The 22,236-nt window shown below is 41.6% G+C and overlaps 1 protein-coding gene across 3 annotated transcripts in view; it reads right to left on the bottom strand.

Moving 5' to 3' along the window:
* Positions 1–1,145: 1,145 nt before the first annotated feature.
* rtn3 (reticulon 3) overlaps positions 1,146–22,236 on the bottom strand; it is a 28,412-nt gene continuing 7,321 nt past the window's right edge. For 2 of the 3 annotated variants that reach the window (XM_034856704.1, XM_034856705.1), the window contains 6 exons: positions 11,651–11,858; positions 9,044–9,182; positions 7,004–7,073; positions 5,848–5,894; positions 4,635–4,693; positions 1,146–4,509 (listed from right to left, as the gene is read on the bottom strand). In XM_034856704.1, coding sequence (XP_034712595.1) covers positions 4,461–4,509; positions 4,635–4,693; positions 5,848–5,894; positions 7,004–7,073; positions 9,044–9,182; positions 11,651–11,858 — 572 coding nt within the window. In that variant the 3' untranslated portion in view covers positions 1,146–4,460. Of the gene's footprint in view, positions 4,510–4,634; positions 4,694–5,847; positions 5,895–7,003; positions 7,074–9,043; positions 9,183–11,650; positions 11,859–15,602; positions 18,240–22,236 lie in introns of all 3 variants that reach the window. The other variant, XM_034856703.1, reaches the window with a different exon arrangement.

Genomic DNA, 22,236 nt, shown 5'->3' with positions numbered 1-22,236 from the left:
AAGCACATTTAATGAAACCCACAAACGCTTTACAGGGATACAATGGAATAGAAAATAGTAAGCCAACACAAACACAGACTAAAAGGAATGAAAACCAGACACTTAATGGAAGGCTACCTGAGGGCCAGTCAATTCGGGGACTATTTGAATCATTTACAATCCCGTAGTTGTCTCCATCTGTTAATAGCCTGATCAAGTGTGACTCACGTTATTGCCCTTTGTCTTTTAATTCCCCTTTTATCTTTTAGTTGTTCTTAGTTTAATTTCCTTTTTCCCTGTGATGACCCTGCCGCAGTATTAACCACAACTACAACAGATAACTTCTAAAATAACATTAAAATACAATTAGGCCTATATAAAAGAAACCTCCTGTTACCTTTTCCCTGGATAAGCCAACACTGGCTTTTCCATTTAAGATCATGGTATGAAAAATGACAGAGCTTTAGAAACACTAAAAAGTTACTTATAGTCACTTCAAACTTTCACTTAATACATATTCTCACATGTGGCCCTCATCCTCTTCTGTACACCTTAAGATACTTGAATGGAAATAAGTTCCCTCGAGTCTCCCATTTACTGACATGATCACTTTATGCTAATCCCATGCAGTTAAAAGGAAAAAAAATGTTTTTCTCATGCAGTATTAGAGTTGCATAAATTGGGTAAGACTGGAAAGTTGAGACTTTTGTGGGTACAAACTAAGGTTGGTTGGCTGGTTCAAACAGCCAAAACATGTGTCAATTCACCAAAAATCCATAAAAGATAAACATTCTCAACAACAGCACCCTGCTAACCAGAATGTGCTGGATGTTCATTTGTAACACTTCATTGAGTACTCTGTTACTTTGATTCTATTATGTAACACCATACAGGCTTTTATCAGACGTTAAGTCTGCATGTGACCGTTAACATGAATACTAAAACCATAGTATTCCGGCCTGGTCTAAAATTAGAATCCATGATCCTCTCTCCACCCAAACACCATAAAAAACAGCAAGTCAAATCTTACTTTAGATATTTCATCCGGGTGCATTTTTTTAATCTTGTGTCCTCCCACACTGCAGGCATGCTGGGAAAATAGTTGTTTCTCTCAAGGCCCAGGAGTGCCCTTTACCCAGAGAGAAGAACAGATCCACCAAGCCACGGTCCTTTGACGTGTTTTTATTAATTTCACTTTGACATCAGTACAGAGACCACATACTATTTAATTTTTTATTTTTTTTTACAGTTTTCTTATTTTTTTTCCCTGCAACATCTTTCCCAAAGCTTCAAAAATCAGAACCAATTATAGCCTATACAAAACAGAGCTGATGTTAGTGAACTTCTAGAAACCAGTAAAGAGTCAAAACAATACTCTTCAGAGACAGAAAAGTCAAGCACACTCCTGCCACACCCCCCCATACCCGATGAACACACAAGGACAAGCAGGAAAAGGAGAAAAGCAACATGCTTGAGGGAACAGGTTTTATTCATGTTATATATTACACTCTAAAGAAATTAGCCAACTAGGACTCTGAAAATGAGTGATTGGTTCAGCCTAGGTAGCGCACCCACACCCATAGGTCTCTCCTGACATAAAGTTAAAAGCTAATTAGCTTTTATAGCGCCACACTTCCAGGGTAAGGTTTAGGAAATTCTGTCTCTGAGATTTCCTCTTCGACCACAACACAATGGACATTTTGATGGATTGATGGAATTTAGTTTGTGCTGCTCACTGTGAATAGTTCTCGGAACTACGTTCTACAGAAGAAATAGTCCCTAAAAAAGAGCTGAATTCAAGTCTGTGAGCGCCACAAATGTCACCCTATTTATCTCCATTGTATTGGGTAGATGGTAGAAATCTTAAAAAAAAAAAAAAAAGAAATATATAATAAGATGAGTTCCAAACGTTGGTTCTTTAAATTTTAAATGAAAAGGCAGAGACATGCATGTTATGTTTTTTGAAATTTGGTTGAACTGACTCCTTGAAATTAGCTGAATTTATGTAAACGGACGTTTGCATTTAGATGAAAACAACAACTTAAAGCTACAATATGCAACTTCTCCACATTCAAATAAATAAACAGGATGCATAAGAACATTAGCAGTCTCGGTATTCAGGCCTGACCCCCCCCCCCCCAACCCCTCTCACACTTGCTTCATTAGCACCTTTCCAGATGCTGCTTACCTCAGCCTTGGGCTAGCCGACAGCCTATCAACATGAGGGCTAAGCACCAAGGCTGTAACCTATCCAACTGAGGGGATGGGGTGGGGACTAACAGCTGGCATCTCCAACAGAAATGTTGCATATTTTGGCTTTAACACCGAGAGTCTGAATGAGACAGCATGCACGAGTGGTTAACCAAGACATCTGTGAGGCAATCACAGTGAGACAAAACCCAACGGAGGGCATGCATGGGGAGGAATGTTCATAGAAAACATTCAGTACACAGGCAGACGTAGTAGTAGTAGTAGTAGTTGTTGTAGTATTCACGGTATTGAGAGGCTGTTGGCTGTTCAGTATTCAGGGGACATTTACTCCGTGCAAACTTAATTTGGGGCACACTGAAATGGACAGCAACAGGAACATCCTCGTCATTTCCATCTCTATATCCTTCCCTCACGACAATATGGAGATGTACCAGTAGTGCTAACATTTTGTTTTTTTCTACTGAGTTCAAAAACACCACTGAAACCTTCACAAGTAATAATTATATTAAACAAAAGTCAGGGTCAAGAATATGATACAGCCTATATAAAGGGTGAGAATCGGTTTCCAGCTTACACTATGACATGCGCTTCATGGCAGTCAAAGAGAAGAAACACAGTGACAAACAGAGCTCTATAATAACCACTCCAAACCAAAACCGCTTCCAGATCCCCAGTCACACTCTTTATTCAACATTTCACCCCCTAATCTCTAAACGTCCTCTCAGGTCACTGGGGAGGTTTGTACGGAGTCTAAAATGTGCCAAAAGAATAGCTTTAGACTTAACCACAGTTGAATTATAAATATTCCTAAATTACCATTTATAAAGCTATTGCAAATTCTGTTATTAATTTAAATTTTTAACTTTATTTGTCCTTTTTAAGAGCTGAATCTCAACATTTTAAAAGCATTTTAAGAGCTTCGAAAGAGAAAGCCTTGAAGTAGACCTTTTAATGTAATACTGTAAGAGTCTATTTTTATTCTGGTGGCACACTCCATAGTTTCGAAACTCGATGCAATTCAGCAGTAGAGCTGGGAAGCCATTTTGAGATTTAAGGATGTGATAACACAAGAGAGAATCTCTTAACTTATCCAACAATCAGGAATCATTTCTCATGAAGCCTCTGAAAGGCCTCCAGTTTCTAAACTATGAAGCTCAATGACACTTAACATAACTTACAATGCTGTTGTCAAGCTACTAGGGAGTCAAAGCAGCCGTCCTATAATTAATATCAATAATAGTAATAAGCAGTGATAAGAGTAATAAAAATTCACAAGTATATGTGAGACCTCAACACTGGCTTGAACAGGTGCGACAAAAGGAGTTAGTGCTGCTGTAAGTGAGGGAACGTTCCTTTGATATAAAAAGCTAGGCTAACGTGTTCCATACAGCAGAGAGAGCCTGTCTTAAGGTGTATATACACACACGTGCAGAAAACTGTTCAAAAAATGCATCTGATCAAGAGGGTGAACTAGACCAAATTATCACAGCTGGCTCAGTGTTCCAATCCTTTTATTTCAACCTGCTCATGTGTTTAATAAAATAAAAGTTCAGTGCATTGTAGAAACTTAGACACAGAAGTGGCTGTAAGGTGAATGGAAGCTAACTCAATAACAGGCCGATAAGTAAAGGCAAACCCATTACTGGCCTCTAAATCAACTCATATTTATGCACATAACAACTGTAGACCAAGAGAGCAGGATAAGACTAGCCACAACAACACCCAAAGGTTTAGTTTTATTCTATTTTTTTTTTTTCTTAACTTTTCCAGCTTAAAGGATCCATTTACCTTTAGGGAAATGTGTGGTTTGAAGTACAGACATTAGCTTTTTTTGTGACATAGACAGCCTTCATCTACCCCCTGCTCGCTGTACACGACAAAACCAGGTCATAGATTCAGTCTAGTTCACTCGACCCTGCCTCCATTCCCCTGTGGCGCGCCCACAGACAGTCAGGGCCCGCCGCGGCGCTACATCACTTCCTCGCTAGCGACCTGCTTCCTGTCTGTACAGGCACAGTTCTTTTTAATGCTTGCAAGTTAAGCTGCGCAGTAGTTTTACATTGAATATTGAGTAGCTCCGAGATTTTCTACCTAGCAAGGTTCAGTGTAGTAGTGGGGGTTGATGGTTGATGGAGTAGGGAGGAGGAGTTAGACTCGGGGCAGCGGTTATCTGGAGAGGGGAGGGAAAAGGTAAGGGGGTCTAAGATGGCGATGGAGATGAGGGTGATGGTGACATGGAGGTTTCTAATTGAAGGGGGAGGGGGGGTTGATCATTCAGTTTTGCTGCGCTTCACAGCTCCGGGAAGTTTCTCTTGCAACCTGGGGGAGAAAAGCAAAACGGGTGTCAAAAATGTGCTGAAGTATAAACTGAATTGGTGGATGAAAGCTCCACTGTCAGCTGATGATCTACGTCACACTCATTACTGATTATTAGATGCGCTTACTTGGCCATTGTGGTGTTGACTTGAGTACGAATCAGGTCCATGTACTGATCAATCTGGGTCTGGTAAGAGAAAAGATGGGAGATAAGGTGAGCATTATTCTGAGAAAATAATTCTTACGACTTTAAATAAGCAAGGGATCATCAGTACAAGCCATTCAGTCAATGTAAAACCAAAACAAGGGGTGTGTTAGCATTTCTTTCCCGGGGACTCTGCTAAGAGTGTTGCTTGTAGCCAATTCAGTTTTTTGTTTAAATGGGAAAGAGAGTGAATGCTTTGGCGACAATGGAATCAAATCTGTGCTGCTACCCAGCCCAGAGCCAGCAGAATTACATCACCAGCAAAAAGCAGAGTTTAAAGTGGTTCGGAAGAGAGTCAGCACCTTAGGTAAAGGCCTTCTGCTGGAGACTAGTGGAAGGACTACTCGGAACAGTGGCCATTAGGAACAGATTTGAACAATTGATCGGACAAAGTGTTGTTTTAAGCATTCCCCGGGCTAAGAACAGGGTGAAGAGCTCAGACACGCAGAACGAGCTTGGAGTGGAATCTGTGAGTGAAGGTGGTCCGGTCGTAACGGGGGCTCCACTGTGGAGGTATTATGGGCAAATCCAACTAAGAGGACATGACAGGGCAGACCCAGAACACATTAGTGATTTTTTTATCCCATCTGGCCTGAGGATGGGAGATCTGGGTTGCTTTGCTTAGCTCGGTAGCATGAGTGGCAAGAAAGGACTGGCTGAACACAGTCAAACCAACTGACCAGCTCATGATGATCTCAACTTCTATAAGTTGGTGGGGTAAGCCACAAGTTGCGCTGTTACGATGACATTGTTTTGATGCAGTTGTACCTAAATGTACATAGAATCCCAAAATGTCCACTCCGCCCACTGTTGAGGTTAATATCTGAAACGTAGCATGGATCAGAGACGGGTATAATCCCCTAAACCCATAGCTGTCCCACTTTGAATAGTGCATCGACTTATTAGAGCCAGCAGTGGAATGACTTCATATTCAGCAGCTGGACACTGGAAGGCAACAAGTGGGACGCAGAAAGCCTTCAGTGTCTGATGAAGACTGCAGTCATCCAGTGAGCTCACCGCTGCGGAGAATGTGAGCAACAACATTGAAGTCATGGCTGCTCTCCGCAGGCCTCAGAGACTCAGTTTGTCACCGTATATAAATCATGCTGACCGGGGACAGAGGGTCACACTCTCACCTTGTACTTCTCGTAGATGGGAGGCACAGCGAAGAGGAGGATGTCAGCTGGAGAACACACAGAGAGTAGACACGTTAGGAACAAAACATACTCAAACGCACGCTGCATTTCTGGCCACACGTCGGTGTAATTTAAATGTCAAATCCGATGCAGCAGTTTCCCAGCCTGCTTTCATTCTGTTAACTGCGCTGGTGTCGTTTTACAGCTTGCTGTGGCAGGCTTGTTTGGAAATACACCACGCAAAAGAAATGTAAATGCACATTTCACTCATGTCTGCATGACACGAGTGGTGAGTTCTTTGGACTATCAATTACGCATTTACACATTTCTTCATTTTAATTAAAAGGTCCAATACGTAATGTATTTACTGTAATAAATCCAAAAATGACCAATGCGTCATCAGATATTAAGGTAACATGCCAAGCTGAAATACTAGCTTTTCTGACAACAATTCTAATGACAGTATTTTCTCCTTTTGAAATATCCGTTCCGTGACAGTATTTCTGTTTGGGTTTTGGTGTGTGTTAGTGTGTTGCCATCAACGGCCCGGTTCGACAGCCAGGCCGGGTTGCCAGATATACCTGTAAAAAACTAAACCCAGTGCGCATTACAGCTGCAACAATAGTACAGCCATGAAAGCAGCAAACAAACAAACGGCATCACAGAGATAGATTCTACCCAACCTAAAAAAACAGACGCGATTCTAACAGTTGCATAACCAGAGATGTAACAAACCCCGGGTATATATTGGAGATGTATTTGAATGATGGAATCAGCTTAGAGCCCAAAAAGAACGCAGAATTTTGTAAATTTCATCCTGAACAGGTAGCGTTAGCTTCAGAGTAGGGATTTTCTTTTGCTTTTGAATTGTATTTTGAATTTGTAATACACATACAAGAGACTGGTTAACCTGTTCAGTGCATTAGAAATGATGAGGATTTCTCCGAGACTTAGTAAAGAACAGCAAACTGTGAGCTGTAAGAACGTGCAAATGTTCTGCTAAGAACTCATAAAACGGCTCTCTTATTAGGGGACTTTGAGGGTGTGTCCACTTAAGGAACTGGGTGACTTTTTCTAGAAATGATATTGAATGTGAGCATTTCAGAAATAGGATGATTGTGAATGAGGCATGGCTCTTGGTTCCCACAGCGCTTACCCAGGATGAGAATGGTGATTCCATTGAAGACGGCTCCTACGTAGGTGAACAGCCACATGACCACAGCCAGCTGGAGAGTGAACAACAGAAGAAGCCCACAGGGCGAGTCAGGGGGGTGAAGCCCTTTCCAGGACACAATCCAACACACAAGCCATTTAGCAGACTTCAACTGTATTTTGTAAAATCTCAAATCGTGTCTTGATAGAAGCCAAAAGAAAACTAATAAAAGGCTAGAAAAACATGTTGATCAGTGTTTCCCAACACAGACTAATTTGTGGCGGTGCACCACACAATAACACTTGCTGTCATACAACGCATTTCATTATTCTTTTTTTTAAAACGCTATTTAAATGCAGAGGATTCGTTCAGCTGCATTTCCTTTCCTTGCTCTCCTCCTTGATACTTGAGTGTTACAAAAATAGATTAAGTGTATTGGGGTGTCCCCAATACATTTCCTGGTGCGGCTCGGTTTGGCTCAACTGACCATAACGGCAAAGGGTTTGCATTTCCATTCCAACAGGGCTACCGGCTTGAAGGAGTGTCTTCAGAGTCTCGACTCTGTATTTTCGCCCTTTTTGCGCTTTGAAAGATTACTGGTTGCTGGGATACAAATCCTATCCGATGGTTGATGTAGCACTACAAGAGTTGATATTAGTGAAACAAAAGCAGCTTTCACGCCGCCCGTCTCCAACCCATACAGGTATTTCATGTTTCACCAGAACTCTGCTCAGGACTGTGTGGGTGTGGACTGACTGAGCTCGACTATCAGCTCCCCGTTTCTCCTGTTAGTTTTGTTGCACCCTTTAGGGAAGGGTCCAGCTTTGTCACCTTTAAGCTGGGTTTCCACAGGCAGCATTTTTCAACTGCAACTCCGCTGTCTCGGTCACAGGCAGCAGGTTTCAAGCGAAGTTGTATCACCACAAAATGATGCAGACGGTGTACACCTTTTGCAGACAATGAGCTGTTGCTGTACATTTACTATCAGTTTATATCTGGCCTAAAGACTGTACGGTACGTTTTCTCCTCCAGTCACAAACTTTGCTGCTTAAAAAGTTGTGTTTAGAGTAGTCCCAATAACGTTATATTACAAGCAACAAGCTAGTTGTCATTGCAACAATGCTAACGTTACCACAATGCTACTACTACTAAAACAAATGTACATAAAAACTTACCAAGAGTACCAACTGCCTGGAGAGCAAGCTGTTACAGAGATGTATCATGAAGTAAGCTATATGAAAATAACAATGTTTTAGTTTTAACATGCAGTTAGTGTGCATATACAGTAAACTATAATGGAGGCCCGTTCGCAAGTCTGCCCTCTCATTGGCTACCGCTCTGCAATAGTTGACTCAGAGTTGACTTTGGGAAAGCGTTCCGGGGACTTTTGCCGCCGTCAGTGTATTTTGCGTGTACCGCTGTTCTCATAAGGAATAATTCGCTCCGCTCTGCCGTTAGTTCAGCCGCCTGTGGGAACCCAGCGTTCATCTAAACAGAGTTCGAATCATTTCAACAGCTATAGGTACTTTACAGATTATTATTTTACATAAAAAAATGAAATAATTTCATACAATTTTGTCAATGAGTTTTTCCTCTCTAAATTTCATATTAGACTTCCCTTTTTAAGGGGTTAAATGAACCACTAATTCAGACTAAGATTAGAGAAATTAATCAGAATTCTTCTTCCACCTCTGTCCTTTTTGATGTAACGACACATGGTTATTTTGGTTAATACTCAGTAGCAATACCCTGCCCTAGTTACAAGCCACTTATTTGGGTTATATTCTCTTAATAATTAGCATCCGACAATACAATCATAACTACTGGGGTTTATTTTAATGATACGGATCAGATTCTGACTATCATTTGACCGATTTCCCCCTAGTGATGAGTTACTACAGTACCAATCAGAGTTATAAAAAGGCTGCACCCTGGAGAGCAGTCTTTATGGGACAGAGTGGGAATAGAGTCCCATCATAAGGATGTTTAACGGTCAAAACTCACGATGACGGGGGACAATGATTGACGTTTGAAGCTGCTCACCTTTAGGGAGTCCACAAGGTCCTCGACCAGGAAGAGGCGGCTCATCTGCTTCAGGGCTCGGTTGATGTAGGTCAGACTGGCGTCCACGTGCTTGCGGAAAGTCTCCGGGGGGACGCTGACATCCTTATCTATCAGTGTTCTGCAGAGAGGGAGGAGGGGTAGGTGAGCACAAAATGAGGCTAAATGTCCAAGCGTACATAACCAGGCTGTGGTGAAAAGCTTTGAGCAGGAAATGAATAGGAAGCTCTCTTTTTTTAATTAGTGGCTTAAAAATATGAAAACAGGAGTCTTCATACCACGTAGCACAACGGTTTAGAGCTTGGATCTTTAACAGGGATCCTCAGAGTCAATGCAAATTATTGTTAAGATTTTCATAAAACTTTCATTAAAAAAGTCCTAAAATGAATCCAACATATCATTAGCAAATATAACTCTCCACTGATGATAGGTAAGTAAGGGGCTCACTAAGGCCGTCCACAGATACAGTTCATCCTGAGGATTCACTGTGCCACATGATGTCTAACATTTGAACATGGTTCATAAAGTCATGCCAACAATGAATAGGCTATTTTAATAGCTTATTATCCTATGCAAAGAAGGTATGTATAAAAGGTTTTAGGCCGCCCTACATGTTACTGTAGGCCCAATTTGATATGCAAGTTAATTATAAAACATATGTAGAAGGGGTCTCTGCTCCATCTCTCTTTCAGTTAAGGGGTCCCTGATTTCCGCACTCTTTAGAAGTCAGGTGTGACGTTGTGAAACTGACATAGCTGAAGAGATGTTTCAAGAGAATTTAACCCATTTCCAGCCTTTCCGGTTTTAAATAGAACTACCACGGAATTCTCAAATGTGTTTTCCTTAACTACTAAGGGAAGGGCTTTCATTTGAAATAGCCTTATATTAGAGACACACATCTTGGAATACCATTTTTTGTATGGCTTATAAAAAAATAAAATATTTATAAAAAGGCCTCCCTGTTTTCTGATCTGCTCCCATTTTAAACATTTGCTGTTGGTACAGTTACTACTAAAATCCTTCTGCTTTTCCACTCTTCAGTTGCTGACATGCTGTTATCGTCAATGAAACTAAACACTTCCTGCGCAGATAAGTTATATAAAAAACTCAAAAACATGAACTGAAAACAAAAAGGGCACAATCCATCTAGTTCTGGTAGGCTTTTATCTTAGAATGAATGCAAGCAGTGTTTGGTTTTACTGATACAGTGATACAGCTTAACAGCGATTGAAAAACTACAAGGTAGAAGTGAGTGTAATTAAATACTGGGTAAAAACATCATTCTGAGTCAATAGGGCGGGCGCCCATGTGTAGAGGGTTACTCCCCAACACAGCGGGCCCGGGTTCAACTCCGACCTGCGGCGCTTTGCTACATATTGTTCCTTCTCTCTACCCTTTCATGTCTTCAGCTGTCCTATCAAAATAAAGGCCAAAAATGCCCCAAAAATCTTAAAAAAAAACCCAAAAAACATTATCTATTAAAATAAAAAAAATTCTGAGCAGCAGATGTGCAGTAACTATATTCAATTATACTGCAGAGGGCAGTGAAAGAATTTGCTGGATTAAGCTTCTCAAATGTAAGATTATTGTAAAATTATTATCTTCATGTTGAGAAAGCAATTTCAGGATGTCACCTTGGACTCTGGGTTTTAAGATGAGCATTTGTTATTATTCTATGAACTAAATTATTAACAGAAAACAAACAAATGAATTCCTAATGAAAATAATCACTAGTTGCAGCCCTAACTGGAGAATGAAAGCAAGAACAAAAGTCAAAGAGCTCTCAACTCCATCTTATTACTTCCCAGTGGTAAATGGCTATATTCCAGCTTCTCAATGGTAGAACTGCACCATTTAACTGCCAAATCAATTTCCATGGTCTCCTTTTTTAAATTATTTGGTTTAAAGGCTAAAATGAGCTATGAGGAGGATTTAGTGTTGGGACTCTAAAGAGGAGCTGCATACTCTATGGAGCCTGGGCTCTGGCTCCACCATAAAAGTTCTTCTATAAATATAATGCAAAGAGGCAGAGGTTATGTCAGATGATGCCAGGCATGTCTTTAGAGCTGTGTGTAGTATAAAGGTTTGGACGAGACAATGGTTGCAAGGCAGCAACATGGCTCAGTCAAATGAGTTACTGTTTTGATTTATGCTCCTTACATTATTCAATACAGATGGGATATAAAAATGTTTTTGTGGGTGAGTGTTTTGTTCTGCATGTGCGACGCATCTGAATGCATCCGGCAGCATTTAGACTAGACTATTTAGTATTACTGTTACCTCAGCGCCTTCACATTCAGAAGGAAGTGTTTCAAAAGAAATCAATGTGAGTCACGGTTTCCTGAATTTTGTCACTTTGGTGATGCCATATCAACACAACAAGACTAACCATTTTGTATCTAATGCAAAAAGAAGCACTCCAAATATAGACCAACAACTATAAGCACATGATGAAGTGAAGCAATCCTTGCCGATAACGCCAATTTGAGCATCAAAGTAGAAGCATTCTTGGCCTGATCAAACCTGGTCAATCGAATCTTCCACACACAAGTAAGGACATGTAAAGTTAGGTAGAGGTTTTGGTCTTACTTGAAGGGGTGTCCCTCGCCGGACTTCTGCACGGCCTGGACGACAGACTTGTAGATGCGGAAGGTGATGGTGACGCAGAGCAGGGCCAGTAGCAGGTAGGAGGCCACGCTGATGACGCTGAAGGCTGCCAGCGACAGCAGCAGCAGCATGGACAGCCCAAACACCAAGCCCGACTTTTTGGGGTCTCGCCAATGGATCAGATCCTTAACTGCAGAGAGGTGGTTAGGAGGAGAGGGGTTAGACTAGTTTTGGCTTTTCAGAACTGGCCTACAATTCAATATGATGACAAATTTGGAATAGGATGGTGTGTCTTTGAACCCAGCTACGTAGGAATAGTCCAGAAACCTGTAATGCCTTTTTTATCTTTTTCATTTGAAAAAAACAAACCAAAAAAAAACAGTACGCCCATGACTTTTTAGCTCTGTTCAGTGGAATTTACCTAAACTATTATATGAACCTAAAATATTTTAAAAGTGCTCAATGGAGTAAATTATATTTAGTTGGGTTAAAGAGGCAGTTCTCTTTAGAAACTTGTTCAAAATAGAAGCCTGGCCGCAGCGAAGGTAAAGAAAAAGGCCCTGGCAACTGGGTGAGAATTTAGTTTATTAAGCATCTATTGAACAGCAGTAAAACTGATTGTGAGGCTCGGAGAAAACTCCTACATGGCAACTGTGGCCCAATAAAACATAACAGAGGATGGCACATTGCCTTAGATGCCCGCTTCGTGTTTGTATGCATGTCCTGTGAGAAGTCGTGCATGCAAATGTGACATCCTCCATACAACGCGGTTATGTAATGCTGGAATGGGTAAGCTGCCACGCCTTCCCTCTGCATTGGAAAATGGGTGCCTTTAAAAAAGCCTTTTGTAAGTGGGAGAGAAACCATGTGGGCCGATGCCTCAGGGACGGTTCAGGCTTCAGTGCTCCAGCTAGTGTAATGGGGAACAGACCCTTGTCAAAACCGATCTGAAACATTCAATCGCATGATGACTAAGCCAAAAATAAAGAGGTGTGGCGTTTTTATTCGACATCAGCAATAAACGGGGTTCCCTCAACCTGCACTGCAGGGTAGTACGTGTCGTCCCAGCATGCTTTGCTGGCAGTACACACAGGGAGACAGCCAGAGCTTGACAGCCCTTGTTCATTATCTCTCTCTCTCTCTCTCTCGTCTGTCGCGCTGACTCTACTCTGCTGAAGTCCCAGTGGGTGCTGAGGTGCAGTGTCCTGCTTTCACGGTGCTGCGTGCTGCTCTTAAAGCTGCGCACACAACCACAGGTCTGAGGAGAAACGGGCTGGACTGACACAAAACAAGACAGACCAAGGAACAATGGCATGTACCTTTCTACTGCGATAAGTGACAATTCAAATATAAAGTAAAAAAAGGCGGTTGTTAACACATTCCAGGACTTCTTTTCATAGGTTAGGAACTGCATCAGAAGCTCATGCAGGTGAGCACACTGCACCACTTGAGACCACTGGCACACTTTACCAGCTTTGAACTAAATTACATCATATGTTCTGCAATCCATCTGCTTCAGTAAAGGATGTTTAAGGTCTCTAGCATCATTTAATAGATTTAAATGAAGCTAGAGACCTTAAACATCCTTCCACAATGGAAAGCAAATGTTAAACTCTATCTAAGAGCAGGGAATTGTTGTCACCTCTGATGCAGTGAATAAATCCATAGGTATGCAGTGTCCATTTCATCTGAATCTAAGCCAAGTTGAAGTTCTTTGTTCTGACTAAAAACTAGGTAATAGCCCTAACAAACAAGACAGTACAGGTCCATGTCAGAAACCATGGTGGAGAATCAATTACCCAACACTGATACAGGGTCAGTTTGATTCAAGAATGTGCCTTTCCTTCACTTTACAAATCTTCAAAACAAAGAATTAACCCAAATCTGACCACTAACGTAATGCTTGGTTTAAACTAATCTTTGAGGTCCCGACAAAAAGCCAAAAAGCCTGGAATGGAATCGAGCCTGCAAAGGAATTGAGAGAATCACTTTTTGCTACAGTTTGCTGCGTGAATTTCACCGGCTGATGACTGATGTAATTTCTGACAAGGGAAAACTTGTATTCAACCTGACAACAGGCACACCAACTGAACCAAACTCGCCTAATAACACGAGTCGTGGAGGAGCACTGCAGAGAAGCACTAAAATAGCTCAAGCTTATAGCTGGAGGGAAGAGGCTTTAACAACACAGGCACAAGGTACAGAATACGACACAAAACAGTCCTTCTTAACAATAAGTCATTAATATCACAGTAAGGAAGCAATAACAATATGTGCACTGCCAACACGCTTCACAGAGCAATAAACATGATAGCTTTAAAATCAAGCCAAATTTTTAGGCCCTTTCTGCACAATGTCCCTTAGTTTTTGGTTGCTAGAGCACCAGCACTCTATTTTCTGGTGTGCAAACTCTAGGTTGACATATTCAACACATTTAGACATATCATTGAATGTGTTAGGATTATTGTCTGCATACCAGCCTCTGTGCATGTGTGTGTGGAATGGAGATCATGTTTGCAGAGAAGGGGAGGGTACTTCAGAACTGGCTAATGTCAATGTAATAATACCCACCGATACTTTGCCCTTGCTCTGGTTTTAACAGTGAGCAACACACATCACAGTAAGCTGTGATGCATGGAAATAGGCTGATTTATATCAGCTCATGCTCACATCATTTTCAGAGTAAAAAGGGCAGCTGGACTTGGAAGAAGAGAAAGATTGGACAGGTTAGGACTAAAAGACCAAACAGCACCATTTCCAAAAATGGGATCTTGCTTAAAGCCTAAGTACGAATTACAACAACAAAATAAATTTGGGACACATGCAATTTCTTTGGCATTACTTAGTTTTGTACCATGCCCTGTCATCATGTCATGGTCTTTACAAAGTGTTCTGTGGAAAGTTGCATTAAGACAGAAACCCAACACTGGGGATTGACTGTACCCCGTGACTTCCAAGGTTCTTGCAAGCCAACACTTGGGCGCCATATTCAAACCCCCACCCTCTCTCTGTCAATGGGCCACTGCCAAGCTGTAAAGGACAGAGGGCAGGAGAGGGTCAAAAGCGCAAATGTAGCGAGGATCACTAGACCCTATGCCGCCTTTGTGTCCATTTTGCACTCTACACGTTTGGCCACAATAATCTCTGTGACAACTGCATTCTCTACAGCTTTAGTATACAGTCAAATAAGCCTGTATGACATTCAAGACAAATGTTTTTCTGTATCGTAGTTCTATAGATGCATACACAACTAACTATTTGACACAGTTTCTTCAGACATGTGATCAGGGGTGGGCAATACATACAATATTATAAAAGTGTATCATAACTTTAGAATGCCATTTAGCATTACATGTAAGCCCAAAGGTCGTTTTCCTTGACATTGGGAGGTGCGTCTCTCCCAGGGAGCTGTGTCTGTGTTCTTTTTTTGTATCAGGCATTTAGACATTCAGACACAAGAACACCTGCTCCAATTACCCAACTCCTTTTTGACATTTAGTCTGCACATTTTCTGCCATCATGCAGAAATAATGGTACCAGTGACTAATTAATGCACGCCATATGATGAAAGAATGTGCTCATACAAACTAGTAGAATTCTTCAGGGCTAAACTTTGTTAAAACTGTAAGGAAAAAAGACAAGTGAATTGTATGAAAGAGTAGAATGCTAAGGTCTTTATGCTTTCCTTGTAAAACTCCTTGCTGATAGGTGACAAGAAGTGACAAGTACTAGCTGAAAGAGGTCTTTTTTGCAATCCCCAAATGTTTTTTTTTTTTTGTTGCCATAAAGCCTGTTCCAACATGTATACAATATCTAAAAACAGAGACTTCTTGAAAAGAAGCAGGCAGAAACAAGGTGCAAGTGAGAAAAAGGGTCCTGTTGAGGGGACTGCATGAGGTCAGCAGGCCTACTGCCCATAAGGAAAAAGGGTTACCTGATAACTGGGTTATTATTGCTGTCAAGACATGCTCAGCAAGATGATAGGCTTCAGCCACCCATTCGTCGATGGCTTCTACCTCTTTGGAATACGTGCTGTCAAACACACGGTTGCTTTGGGAACATGGAGGATTAGGAACTGAGGTAGCATTGGGGTTAGTTTTGCCCTCGTCAAGAACCTTTGACTGGAGATACGCCTCCTCATCCTCCTCCTCTTGACTGCTGCCCAGCTCCTTGAGAGCACTGATAGTAAGCTGTTCTTGTTCAAGATCCATCACCATGGTTGGGGGGGACTGGGAAGGAGGCAAACCAGTTTTGCAGACCTTGTTCTTCGGAGGAACAGCTTGGTGTGTGTTGGAAGGTTCTTCATCCTGCCTGGATTTCAGGCACTCTCGCATGAACTCCACAAAGCTATCTGTAGACTCAGAAAGTGAGCTGTCAGGGTCACTTGTTGTGTCAGGTGCATGGTAATCTGCTTTAGTGTCCTGCTGGATCTTTGAATCAAATTTCTGTGCCGGGAGGGAGTTGCCATATGACTTGTTATCTGTAACCATGTCAGTGGTCATTTTCTTATTTAAATCTTGCTCAATGGTGCCGCTCAGTGTCTCACTTAGGAAAGAAGAGTATGGGTCCTGGGGATATTCTCTTATAGTTGGCTGACCAACTGGCTTGATTAAGGCGTCGTCATCATTCACTGAAGTAGAATCATCCAGATTTTGACTACTTGCATTCAGTGGTTCGAGGATTTGAGAAGGATCAGAAAGAAACCGCTCCTTAGCATTGTTTAACCCTTTGTCGTCAATGTCATCCAAGGGAGAGGAAGCGTCATAATCGTAATCAAATGATTGTCTGTCATATATATCATCTTGCATGAAGCTGGTTTTAGAAAGGGAAGCCGTCTCCATATAAGCCTCTTTTGCGGCTGTGTTGCTCTTTTCATCCATGTTGGATTGTGTGTAAGCAGTTGTTTCCATTAACGCAAGACCAGTTTTGCAAGGTTGGACGGGGAAATGTTGTGCTTCAACGGACCACTCGTCATCATTCTCTTGGAAGTCCACTTCTTCATTCGTTACAATGAAAGGGGAGGGTTCATCACTTACTTTAATGGAAGTGTTCTGCGATTTTTCAGACAGTGCTTGATTGGGTGGGGCCTCAGGTTTTGATGCAGATTCCTGATGTTCTGTTTCAGGTAGCGATTTGAGTATGTTGTGTTTAGGAGAGTATTCGGCATCAGAGTCCACCGGTGAGGATGGAGGGGAGTAGCCTTCCATGAATTCAGTTTCTAAAGGGCGCGTTATAGGGGATTCATTTTTACTGCCCTCTGGCTCTGGTTCGGGGGTTTTTGGAGCCTCACTGGCAAGGTCTTTTACAGCCTTATAATCCTCATCTTCCTCTACTTCAAGCTCAATTTCCATCTCCTCATCACTGTAATTTGGCTCATCCGTCTCAATAACATTTATTGTTGGAACCTGCATTAGCTTCCTCTCAGACTTTAGTGGAGGAGTCTCCTTTTCCTCAGTGGGAAGACTGGGAACTGCAGAAGCAGGGGTAGGATCATTTGAAATAGCTGGATCAGAAGATGGAGGAGGAATAGATATAGGAACAGGGACACCATCTTCAATTACAGTGTCGTCTGACTCTCCTGAGCTGTCAGCTTCACTTGCCTGTGGGGGCTCTAGATCTTCGGTCCACATGGTCTTCTTTTCTTCTGAAACAGGTTTAGCATCCATGCCACCTGGTGGGGAGGCAGGTGGAGAAGGGGAGTCAAAGCCTGCAGGCGGTGCAGGTGAAGCTGGAAGCATTACATCAAGATTTAAAGGAGCCTGGGCACTTGATTTTTCCTGCTGTTCCCACATATAGGCTGTTGGCAAAAAGCTAAGGTCAAACTCTGACTCCTCCTCAATGCTTGTCTGCTTCTGTGCATCACTCAACTCATCCTTATGTTTTGGAGCTTGAGTATCCATGAAAGCATCCGGGACACCAGCAAAGGCAGCAGGAGCATCAGGTATGACTACGCCAGTCTCCTTCTCCACCTTTGATTTTACATTGTCTGAAGTCAGGGTGCCTTTAATTACATTTACAGCATCAAAGTCTGGCACAGGAGGTAAATGAGCCTTCATCCACTCTTCGGTTTCTTCAAATTCATTTGTTTGTCTTAAGTCTCCAAGTACTTCAAAGGGGGATTCCGGTGACTCCTGATCAGCTGAACCACCCCTTTTCTGGACAGTTGGCGTCATTTTCTCAGTGGGAGATTTTGGGGTCTTAATCAGAAATTTGGGTGTTTTAGTGGGAGATTTGGGGGCCTCAGCGGGAGATTTGGGGGTCTCAGCGGGAGATTTGGGTGCCTCAGCGGGAGATTTGGGTGCCTCAGTGGGAGATTTTTCATGGTGGCGGTCCCTAAAGTGAGAGAAACCTATATCGCTTCTAAAATCAGGTTCCTTCTTTTTGGCAGCGAGAGCTTCCAGTGCCTTTATTCGCTCTGAAACAGGAGATGTCTTTATCGGTGAATCCGGTTGTCCATCTGGCGGCCCTGCTTCACTCCCGTAATTACCAGGGGTGAATGAGCCAGGTTGAGAAGGAAAGCGAAGGGATGTCGCAACACCTTCGCAGGGCTTGTCAGAGCCCACTCTTTTGTCTGCATTGGCATGCATGAAAAAAACAACAGCGAAGGGGAAAAAGGAGGGGAGGTTATATAAGTCACATTCACTAAACTCCCATGCACTTCTTTTATCATTATTCAGCGAGGCCTTAGTGTTGCAGCCCAAGCATTCATGCATTGCATCATGGAACTACTGTAATAAGGCAGATTCATAAAGCCTAATGGATGGGATCTTCACTTTATGCATGCTGCTCTTAACTACGCAACACAGTTGCCATAAGGTAGTACTCAGTAGGGCAACTTAAATTAACTGAATGATCAGATGAAGCAGCAAAAGAAATAAAAAGTCACTGATCTCATCATGTGTGGCTAGAGTAACTGCATGCCAGTTGCAATTTATATAGCAAGTGTATATGACTTGCTATACACTTGCAGGCTTGAAAGCGTTTCTTTTTGATAGGGTTTATTTGATAGCTTGTTTGTGAATAGTATACAACTTTTCAACAATAAATTATTCAGTCACTACTACATTTACAAAGGAATTTCTGTACACATATGCAGCTAAAATAAATACGGTGATAGTGTGTGATTTTACCAAAACCCGGAACTAAAACAACAACAACAACTAGTAGCAACTATTCTTCTTTTAGTTCCATGTGATCCGAGTTGTAACTTAAACACCAAGTATTTTATGGTTGGCGTGTAAAGCTGTGTTATTTTTCTAATATCTAGGAAAACTTAGAGGCTACTACCTTCAATGTAAAAGCCCATGCTAATTTTAAAGAAAACTAAAATACAAATGCTACTGAAAAAAACTGTACAAATTAGGATACACTCAATTATAATTTCAAATGATCTTTGTAAAATAAATGTTGATGTTGCCGCATTATCAACATGTACCTTTTAATGAGTGTTGCCATGCTCATTAAACTGTTCTTCACAGGCTATACCCTTGCCACCTACAACTGAGGCTGACCGACCCGGCTGAACAGTTAAAAACCTCATCCAATAGTTTGGAAGTAAATTAAAATTTAAATCTTTTAATCTAACACTTTCCCAGCTGCTCTCCTGCAATGTTGTTTTGCCAAAGAAATACAAATCCTATTAAAAAACAAATGGCTATCAAACTATTAAGAACATTTTTACACTCCTTCAGAACCAGCCAGTTTTATTTATATAAATAATATATCAATTATCAAATAACACCTAATTGGTTGACAGACTGAGCGAACAACATCCCCAAAGTGCATTCATGTTCTTTAACAGCAACACGCACAGACTAGCGTTCCGTTACCCAACCTGAAGGTTGCAACAAAGAATCGGTTGTTGTGTAAATCTGTTGGGTAAATTATTTTTTATTTTCACATTTAATTTAGAAAATGTATTTTTCTCTCCCTGTGCAAATTGTCTATGTTCATGTGCCAAACAGATTGGCAATGTTCAGAAGGACGAGGGAAGCAGAGCACAAGCAATGTGTTGCATAAGGCCTGCAAAGTATTAATTAATCAGGTCTGAAACTTGGCAGTACTGGTCGAGTCTAGACGGGTTGGGTGGGGCCTTAAAGACTGGGATAGGGCTAGTTTTGAGTGTCAGTTTTAAAACTGTGGACTGCTGAGAAAAGACTGACGACGACATTCTGCTTCCACCCACTCACCCTACAGTAGTCCATTGCCGTTTTCATTTACAAAACAGCGACAAGGCTCGACCTAGCCAACAGGCTACATGCGGATTCAGTTTAATTGTGCAAAAGGTTGGTCATTAGCCAAGTGCACATTGTTCCTCAATACCATTTTAGGAACAACTCAAACTCATTTTTGTACTGTTTACAAATACAACAACAGGAAAGAAGAGGATAAATCCCCAAATCAATGCCAAACACTCGAGGAGTTGCACTCATGGTTGTGGTTGGTTACTTACTACATAAAAGTTATTTGTTAATGGCCTTTTATAACATTAAAACAATGTAATGAGACCGAAAAGGTGAAAAATATGCCAAAAGTTAGATAATATTGTTGCCCCAGTGCAGTTAATCAGGTTATTTTAACACCCCCATTTCCTCATCCATGGCTAAGGAGGCATTTGCAGTCACTATGATTGCAGGGCACCCCTCCCAGGCCATGTGGCCCCTAGCTATCCTGGAGGCCACAGAGTTCAAAGGTTGTTCTTAGCAACTGTTCCGACAATCACATCCATCCATTTCAGCACCAATGAGCTTCCATATAGAGTCATTAAGACAGGCAATTGGCAGCTATATTAGGAAATAAATAAATCAGCTGCCACGCTCAACCTCTAGACAACTAATTTGACTTCTAAACAGCATGCACTCATAAAAAGGTATTTTGAGATCCAACATTTGTCTAGTTTATGCAAGGTCCATATTTTTCCTACTTGCAATGTTAGCTGTGTTGTCAGTATGATCCCACGACCCCACCCCTCCCCTACCACTATGTAGACACAGACATTTCCACTGATGCATAACTGACTGGTCCACTTTGTCTTGGACTGCCACCTCCCCTGCGCCACAATACAATGTCTTGTTCAAACTAGGCCACATGAATGGACTTTCCATCTGGCCAACAGAATTGTAGTTCTTTGGCTCTGCACTAATAAACAAATTCCATAACAGCTCGTGCTCCAATAATAAATTCACGTATTTTGGATAGAGCCACAGAGCAATTAGAACTTTGACTTCCAGAGGGACTCTAACTTAGGAGTGGCTTTATGAACAAGGTTCAAATAAAGCTGTCAACAACTTTGCTTTGTAATGGCCACTAGTGATGTGCCATTTGCCAAATTAGTCCTCAGTGGCCTTCCAGGTCTGATTTATGTCATCTGCTCTCTGCAGTAACTGGAGTTGAGTTATTATGAATGCTGCCTGGGTATTAAAATCTTGTCACGATTACAAATCTATCTACCTTGAATATGAAATTTCATCCTTGACCATGGGGTAAGTACGTGACAAACTCATCTCAACTCATAAGGTGGTTCTTAATTTTTATGTAGATTTTGTCAAATTAAAAATAATGTTAAGATTTATTTTTATATATTTATTTATTTATTAACTATTGGTATTTACATTGAAATTCCAGGCATTGATTTACTGATAAAATATATATAAGCAAAGTCAAGTTTCTTTGTGGAGAATCCAACTATTCAGTAAGAGTTCAAATTCCACAGGGTGCAGTCACGTCCTGTCTTTGCTCAGATTGAATAGGTTGGATGTCAGAAACATAAGTGTGTAATAGTAACTAGACTGACAAAATTCATGGCTTATGTTATCTATCCTAATCTGTATCTATCCTGATATATAACTATTTAACAAAAAAACACTACTCTGATAGTACTGGTTACCATTTGTTCCCACAACACTTCTAACACTGATGGAAAAAAGAAACAAAAAGAACCGGAAAATAAAGAAGCAAAAAATCGGTCAAAGAAAACCTACTTTAAATGACTGGATGTGAGACATGCACGAAGCCTAGAAAGCCATAAGCAGATAGTGGGGTGGAGGGTGAGTGAGCAGCCACAGGAAATGGCAGGCCCAGGCCGCTGGGTGGTGGATTGTATCTCCAGTGCCACTCATCCTCTGGGGCCCAGTTGCTACTGGGGCTGAGGGGAGCTTGGACTTGGATACTAGGGCAGAAGGAAACTGGTGCCCCCCCGGGACACCAACCTGATCCATTTTTAGGTTTCGGCTCTTGCGCGCACAATGTGAACTTGAACTTCTCTGCTTTCTTAAAATAAGGTGGCAATCTTGGGATTATCTTGAACCTACAGTGAGGGATGGTGACCTAAATAATGCTCGCTAGCAGGCGGTAAAAAACTGAAATAGTTCCTCTGCAGCTGCTAGGAATCTGATCTAACATGTCTAATTCTCAGTGTGTGCAAAGATTCTGGAGATAGGCGAGAACAAGCTATAGTGAGTTCTGAAATGTTTGAAAAGACTCGATAGGGGCTAGTGATTGCTTGTGATTTAGCCAATCAATCACCTCAGGGGCGACTCAGCACACATTATTCAAAATCTACCACATGT

The sequence above is a fragment of the Etheostoma cragini genome, chromosome 19 (genome assembly GCF_013103735.1).
Source record: "Etheostoma cragini isolate CJK2018 chromosome 19, CSU_Ecrag_1.0, whole genome shotgun sequence".
Classification (NCBI taxonomy): domain Eukaryota; kingdom Metazoa; phylum Chordata; class Actinopteri; order Perciformes; family Percidae; genus Etheostoma; species Etheostoma cragini.
This window is presented reverse-complemented; position numbering and strand designations above follow the sequence as displayed.